At 40.4% G+C, this 8973-nt stretch overlaps 1 protein-coding gene across 4 annotated transcripts in view; it reads left to right on the forward strand.

The window, feature by feature from the left end:
* LOC110517286 (signal-induced proliferation-associated 1-like protein 2) overlaps positions 1–8318 on the forward strand; it is a 317547-nt gene extending 309229 nt beyond the window's left edge. For all 4 annotated transcript variants that reach the window (XM_036945905.1, XM_036945907.1, XM_036945906.1 and 1 more), the window contains 2 exons: positions 2727–2808; positions 5777–8318. In XM_036945905.1, coding sequence (XP_036801800.1) covers positions 2727–2808; positions 5777–5923 — 229 coding nt within the window. In that variant the 3' untranslated portion in view covers positions 5924–8318. The remainder of the gene's footprint in view (positions 1–2726; positions 2809–5776) is intronic.
* The last annotated feature ends 655 nt before the right edge of the window (positions 8319–8973 follow it).

Genomic DNA, 8973 nt, shown 5'->3' on the forward strand with positions numbered 1-8973 from the left:
TATACTATACCATACCTTACCATACCATACTCTACTATACTATACTATAGCACGCCATACTATACTATAGCATACTATACTATACTATGCCGTGCCATGCCATACTATACTATACCAGACCATGCCACACTATACGCCATACTATACTATAGTTACACCGTACCATACTCTACCATACCATACAAAACCATACCACATCGTATCATACTATACCATACCATATTATACCATACCATACCATACTATGTCATACTATACCACATCATACCATACTATACCATACCACATCATATCATACTATACCATACCATACCATAGTATATTATACCATACCATACTCTACTATACTATACCATAAATCAAATCAAATCACATTTGTTTCTATAGCCCTTCATACATCAGCTGATATCTCAAAGTGCTGTACAGAAACCCAGCCTAAAACCCCAAACAGCAATCAATGCAGGTGTAGAAGCACGGTGGCTAGGAATAACTCCCTAGAAAGGCCAAAACCTAGGAAGAAACCTAGAGAGGAACCAGGCTATGTGGGGTGGCCAGTCCTCTTCTGGCTGTGCCAGGTGGAGATTATAACAGAACATGGCCAAGATGTTCATAAATGACCAGCATGGTCCAATAATAAGGCAGAACAGTTGAAACTGGAGCAGCAGCACGGCCAGGTGGACTGGGGACAGCAAGGAGTCATCATGTCAGGTAGTTCTGAGGCATGGTCCTAGGGCTCAGGTCCTTCGAGAGAGAGAAAGAAAGAGAGAAAGGGAGAATTAGAGAGAGGATACTTAAATTCACACAGGACACCGAATAGGACAGGAGAAATACTCCAGATATAACAAAATGACGCTAGCCCCCTGACACATAAACTACTGCAGCATAAATACTGGAGGCTGAGACAGGAGGGGTCAGGAGACACTGTGGCCCCATCCGAGGACACCCCCGGACAGGGCCAAACAGGAAGGTTATAACCCCACCCACTTTGCCAAAGCACAGCCCCCACACCAATAGAGGGATATCTTCAACCACCAACTTACCATCCTGAGACAATGCCGAGTATAGCCCACAAAGATCTCCGCCACGGCACAACCCAAGAGGGGAGCGCCAACCCAGACAGGAAGATCACATCAGTGACTCAACCCACTCAAGTGACGCACCCCTCCCAGGGACGGTATGAAAGAGCCCCAGTAAGCCAGTGATTCAGCCCCTGTAATATGGTTAGAGGCAGAGAATCCCAGTGGAAAGAGGGGAACCAGCCAGGCAGAGACAGCAAGGGCAGTTCGTTGCTCCAGAGCCTTTCCGTTCACCTTCCCACTCCTGGACCACACTACACTCAATCATATGACCCACTGAAGAGATGAGTCTTCAGTAAAGACTTAAAGGTTGAGACCGAGTTTGCGTCTCTTACATGGGTAGGCAGACCATTCCATAAAAATGGAGCTCTATAGGAGAAAGCCCTACTATACTATACCATACCATACTATACCATACCACATCATACCATACTATACGATACCATACCCCACTATACTGTACCATACCATACTATACCATACCATACAAAACCATACTATACTAAACTCTACCATGCTATACTATACTATACCATACCATACCATACCATAAAATACCATACCATACCATACTATACCATACCACATCATATCATACTATGTCATACCATACTATACCATACCCTACTATACCATACCACATCATACCATACGATACGATACCATACCCCACTATACTGTACCATACCATACTATACCATACTATACCAAACCATACTATACTATACTCTACCATGCCATACTATACTATACTATACCATACCATACCATACTACACCATACCGTACTATACTATACCATACCACATCATATCATACTATACCATACCATACTATACCATACCATACCATACCATACTATACCATACCATATTATACCATACCATACTATAGTATATTATGCCATACCCTACCATACCATACTATACCCTACTATACTATACCATACCATGCCATACTATACTATATCATACCACATCATATCATACTATACCATACCATACTATACCATACCATACCATACCATACTATACCATACCATATTATACCATACCATACTATAGTATATTATGCCATACCCTACCATACCATACTATACCCTACTATACTATACCATACCATGCCATACTATACTATACCATACCACATCATATCATACTATACCATACTATACCATACTATACCATACCACATCATAGCATACTATACCATACCATATTATACCATACCATACTATAGTATACTATGCCATACCATACTATTGTGTACTATACCATACTATAAGATACCATACCATACTATACCATACTACGTTACACCGTACCATACTCTACCATACCATACAAAGCCATACCACATCGTATCATACTATACCATACCATATTATACCATACCATACTATACCATACCATATTATACCATACCATACTATACCATACACTAGTATACTGTGCCATACTATACCATACTATGATATACCATACTATACCATACCCTACTATTCGATACCTTACTATACCATACTATGCCGTACCATACAACAACACACTATACTATATTATACCACACCTTGCCATACTATACCGTATCATACTTTTCCACTTCAAATCACAACACTATACTACACTATAACATCTATGTGTTTGTCCAGGAACAACTCCCCCTCCACTCTGACTGGTAAAGTCAATCAACTGGAGGTGATCCTGAGACAACTGCAGTACGACCTCAGAAAGGTACGGCACTCTCTTCACTTCTTCGTCTTCTTATTTTTCTTATTTTCTTTTCCCACACCTCCAGAGACAATGGCCCTCAAAGGAAAATGTGTTGGCAACTATATTTTTAGGCTCCCGAGTTGCCCAGCGGTCTAAGGCACTGCATCTCAGTGCTAGAGGCGTGGTATAGTGGTATAGTGGTATACTGGTATGGTGTAATAGTATGGTGTAATGGGGCGGCAGGGTAGCCTAGTGGTTAGAGCGTTTGACTAGCAGCCGAAAGGTTGCAAGTTCAAATCCCCGAGCTGACAAGGTAAAAATCTGTCGTTCTGCCCCTGAACAGGCAGTTAACCCACTGTTCCTAGGCCATCATTGAAAATAAGAATTTGTTCTTAACTAACTTAACTGCCTAGGTAAATAAATAAAATAAAAAAAAATGGTATAAAGATATTATGTAATGGTGTGGTGGATTGTTGGAATTGTGTGGTGTAATGGTATAATGGTATGGTGAAATTATGTAATTATATGGTTTAATGGTGTAATGTTATGGTGAAATTATGTAATGGTATGGTGAAATGGTATGATGAAATGGTGTAATTGTATGATGTAATGGTGTAATGGTATGGTGTAACGATGTAATGGTATGGTGTAATGGTATAATGATATTGTGTAATGGTATGGTTTAATGGTGTAATGGTATGGTTTAATGGTATGGTATTGTGCAATGGTAGAATGGTGTAAGGGAATGGTGTAATGTTGAAATGTTTAAATAGTTTAATAGTATGGTGTGATGGTATGGTGTAATGGTGTAATAGTGTGATGTTATGGTGTAATGGTGTTATGGTGTAATAGTATGGTGTAATGCTGTACTGGTATGGTGTAATGGTGTAATGGTATGCTGTAATGGTATGGTGTAATGGTATGGTGTAATGGTGTAATGGTATAATACTGTAATGGTATGCTGTAATGGTGTAATGGTGTGATGTTATGGTGTAATGGTATTATGGTATGTTTTAATGGTGTAATGGTATGGTATTGTGCAATGGTATAACGGTTTTGTGTAATGGTGTAAGGGAATGGTGTAATGTTGAAATGTTGAAATAGTTTAATAGTATGGTGTAATGGTATAGTGTAATGGTGTAATGGTGTAATGGTGTGATGTTATGGTGTAATGGTATTATGGTATGTTTTAATGGTGTAATGGTATGGTATTGTGCAATGGTATAATGGTGTAAGGGAATGGTGTAATGTTGAAATGTTTAAATAGTTTAATAGTATGGTGTGATGGTATGCTGTAATGGTATGGTGTAATGGTATGGTGTAATGGTGTAATGGTATAATACTGTAATGGAATGGTGTAATGGTATGCTGTAATGTGTATGGCGTAATGCTGTAATGGTATAATGCTGTAATGGTATGGTGTTTCTGTACAGCACTTTGAGATATCAGCTGATGTACGAAGGGCTATATAAATACATTTGATTTGATTTGATTTGTGTAATGGTATGGTGTAGTATAATGGTGTAATGGTATAATGCTGTAATGGTATGGTGTAATGCTGTGATGGTATAATGCTGTAATGGTATGGTGTAGTACAATGGTGTAATGGTGTAATGCTGTAATGGTATAATGCTGTAATGGTATGGTGCAATGCTGTAATGGTGTGGTGTAATGGTATGGTGTAGTATAATGGTATAATGCTGTAATGGTATGGTGCAATGCTGTAATGGTATGGTGTAATGGTATGGTGTAGTATAATGCTGTAATGGTATGGTGTAATGCTGTAATGGTATAATGCTGTAATGGTATGGTGTAATGGTATGGTGTAGTATAATGGTGTAATGGTATAATGCTGTAATGGTGTGGTGTAATTGTGTAATTGTGTAATGTTGTAATTGTATGGTTTAACAGTGTAATGGTGTACTGGTATGGTGTGGTATAATGGTGTAATGGTGTAGTGGTATAGTGCTGTAATGGTATGGTGTAATGGTGTAATGGTATAACGCTCTAATGGTATGGTGTAATGGTATAACGCTCTAATGGTATGGTGTAATGATATAATGCTGTAATGGTATGGTGTAATGATGTAATGCTGTAATGGTATGGTGTAATGATGTAATGCTGTAATGGTATGGTATAATGCTGTAATGGTATAAATCCGTAATGGTATGGTATAATGCTGTAATGGTATGGTGTAATGGTATGGTGTAGTATAATGGTGTAATGGTATAATGCTGTAATGGGATGGTGTAATGGTATGGTGTAGTATAATGGTGTAATGGTATAATGCTGTAATGGTATGGTGTAATGGTATAATGCTGTAATGGTATGGTGTAATGGTATGGTGTAGTATAATGGTGTAATGTTATAATGCTGTAATGGTATGGTGCAATGCTGTAATGGTATTGTGTAATTGTGTAATGTTGTAATTGTATGGTTTAACTGTGTAATGGTGTACTGGTATGGTGTAATGGTATGGTGTAATGGTGTAATGGTATAATGGTGTAATGGTGTGGTGTAATTGTATAATGGTCTCTTTTCTCAATCACTACCTAGCTAACCTCTCTTCCTTCCTCTCCTTACTGTGTCTGTGCTCTCCAGTCCCTTATTTTAACCATGGGAAGAATACAGGGAAACCCATTTACCTTACATCTGGTCCTGCCTGACTATAGAAGCCAGGGTCCTCTTTTTAAGTTGGTTAGAAAAACGTCACGTAGCTAGTCTTATAAGCCAAGAACAATAGGGTGTGTTTGTCATTTTACAGCTATTCGTGAACCCATACTTTATTCCAAGTGAGTGATAAGAGACTGTTTAGCCTCCATCTGAAATGGCATCCATTTCAGACAAAACCCTAATGTTGAGTATTGATCTCCTCCTCGGGAGGAGGACCAGGAGGTGTTGCTGCAGGTAGAGGTTAGGGTTTGGGTAAGGGTTAGCGGTCAGTGGTTAGAGGTCAGTGTTAATATGATATGTTCTCTCTCTCTACCAGGAGAAGGAGGACAAGGTGTTGCTGCAGGTAGAGGTGCAGCACCTGAGACAAGACAACATGAGACTACAGGAGGAGAGTCAGACATCGGCCGCTCAACTCAGGAAGTTTACTGAATGGTTCTTCCACACTATCGACAAGAAACCCTGAAACTCTACTGGACTATTAATGCCCCTGGGGAACAATGGAACTCTACTACCCCAGGGGGTAACAGAACTCTGAGGACTACTGCCATACTACTGCACTGAGCGAGACCTACTGCCCAAGGAGCAATGGAACCCTCTACTGCCTTGGGGGACTTGACTTCTCGAATGCCACATGGACAGAACATTTCTACAAACTACAAACTCCCTGGGGCCCCAGGGACAAAAAACATAACTATTCAAGGAACCCCTGTGCTGTGTGGGAGAGCCTGTCCTGGGGGACTCCTCTTTCTCTGTCCCCTGGGGATCCCTCTGTCCTGGGGAAACCCTCTTTCTCTGTCCCCTGGGGAACCCCTCTTTCTCTGTCCCCTGGGGAACCCTCTTTCTCTGTCCCCTGGGGAACCCCTCTGTCCTGGGGAACCCCTCTTTCTCTGTCCCCTGGGGAACCCCTCTTTCTCTGTCCCCTGGGGAACCCCTCTTTTTCTGTCCCCTGGGGATCCCTCTTTCTCTGTCCCCTGGGGAACCCCTCTTTCTCTGTCCCCTGGGGAACCCCTCTGTCTCTGTCCCCTGGGGGACCCCTCTTTCTCTGTCTCCTCTGGAACCCCTATTTCTCTGTCCCCTGGGGAACCCCTCTGTCCCCTGGGGAACCCCTTAAGAGGAATCAACTTATTGTCTGCTATCGGCACCAAGAGGAATCAACTTAATGTCTGTTCCTTTATCTGCACCACGAGGCACCAAGAGGAATCAACTTAATGTCTGCTATCTGCACCAGGAATCAACATGGTCTGCGTTCTGCACCAGGAATCAACATGGTCTGCTATCTGCACCAACCATGTGGTAGACCTGGACTGTAAAGGCACAGTGGGATTAAAGAATGTAGCCCAACTCACCTGAGAAGTATTTTTTACTGTCTGTTTCCTCAACGTTCCTAAAGTCACACACACTTAGAAGCCAACCTGATGTTTGATCCAAACGCTTTGATTTTACATAGTTATGTTTAATCTTTATGTTCTTCAATGTTGTAATATAGAATCACGAAGGGGCAGTAGGGTTGATGTTAAAAGGTGCTCTCCTGTTGTCGCTGTCGGATGAAAACTTCTTATCTCCACACAACAGCACATTTTCAGGAAATGGGAAAAACTGCCATATTTTCCCATTAACAATTTACGAAACCTCCAAAGTAAAAAACAACAAAAATCAATTTGTTGTCCTAGAGTCATGAAGTGTTGAGAGTACACTACGGGGAGTTACTGCTTTCAATTTCTGTAAACAAATAAAAATAAATACAAAATGGTAAAATTGCAAAAAATGGAGTTACAAGGTTTTCATTCGACAGCATTTCTAAAACCTGTTCTATCACTAGTCTGTTTATATGCTGCTGTCATCACGTCTTAGCAATAACAAAGTAGTTGTTATTATAAAAGTGTGTTTTAGAAAGTTAGCAGCACAAATGTAAGAAGTTCCTGTGGGGAGAATGACGGTTGTATTTGACATGTGCTGATATCCTACAAGAGGCTGGGTCTGTGTGTTAATATAGGTGTAGAACAGTATGGGTCCTTTCTCTTTGCTTTCCTTGTTACGACTCTTGCCTTGTCCATGGATCGCTCAGCTGATACACAAACCTGGGCCGCATGCCACAAGTCCCACTATTCCCTACGTAGTGCACTACTTTTGGTCAAGACTTTGGTCAAAAGTAGTGCTCTACACTCTAGGAATAGGGTGCCATTTGGGATGCAGACCCGAATGCGTTATAATCACAGTAGCAATCTGGGCCCATAGGGCTCTGGTCTACAGTAGTGCACTATGTAGGGAATAGGGTGCCATAGGGCCCTGGTCTAAAGTAGTGCACTATATAGGGTGCAATGTAGGATACAGCCAATCACACTGACAATGTCAAAATGTCTCTCTCTGTACATAAGCTCCTCCACTGAAGTGTCTTGTTGTATTTCATATTTATTGAAACTGATTTCACCTGAAGTTGTTCATTTGATTAATTAATAAGCATCAAATATAGATTTTCCTTTTTCAGCACTAAGTTCGGAAAAAGCTCTGTTTTTGTTGTAAAGTACGTATGAAGCTTAATTTACAGGGCAGAATTATATAAAAATATACAAATGATTTTTGTTGTTGATTGTGTCCCAGAGCTCTGGTCAAAATAAGTGCACTAAATAGGGAATAGCTTGCCATAGGGCTCTGGTCTAAAGTAGTACACTATGTAGGGAATAGGGTGCCATTTGGGATATAGTGTTTTGTTTTGGAGAGGATTCCAACATTTGGATGCTGCTAGATGATAGGTCTGTTGGTCTGTTGCTTTTTCAGGATAATAATCTTTCTACATTTAACAGTTTCAGCTCACATGATAGGTTGCTTTGGTTTTCTAAATAAATGTAGTATGAAAATAATGATTAACTTTTTTCTTATGGTGTTTTAGCTCACAAAACAGTGACCACAACATGTACTAGACCACTGGCTGTAATGTAGAAACTGGGGTCTTTGTGGCTTTTCTGACCTGAACTCACAAAGCTGTTGAAGCATAATCTGTCCGTCTGGTAAAGGTCTTATATGTACAGTGTTACTATAGTATACCCTACTATACTGATAGTGGTAGCAGTTAAAAAATATATATACAGTGCCTTGCGAAAGTATTCGGCCCCTTTGAACTTTGCGACCTTTTGCCACATTTCAGGCTTCAAACATAAAGATATAAAACTGTATTTTTTTGTGAAGAATCAACAACAAGTGGGACACAATCATGAAGTGGAACGACATTTATTGGATATTTCAAACTTTTTTAACAAATCAAAAACTGAAAAATTGGGCGTGCAAAATTATTCAGCCCCCTTAAGTTAATACTTTGTAGCGCCACCTTTTGCTGCGATTACAGCTGTAAGTCGCTTGGGGTATGTCTCTATCAGTTTTGCACATCGAGAGACTGAAATTTTTTCCCATTCCTCCTTGCAAAACAGCTCGAGCTCAGTGAGGTTGGATGGAGAGCATTTGTGAACAGCAGTTTTCAGTTCTTTCCACAGATTCTCGATTGGATTCAGGTCTGGACTT

The sequence above is a fragment of the Oncorhynchus mykiss genome, chromosome 16, assembly GCF_013265735.2.
Source record: "Oncorhynchus mykiss isolate Arlee chromosome 16, USDA_OmykA_1.1, whole genome shotgun sequence".
Lineage (NCBI taxonomy): Eukaryota > Metazoa > Chordata > Actinopteri > Salmoniformes > Salmonidae > Oncorhynchus > Oncorhynchus mykiss.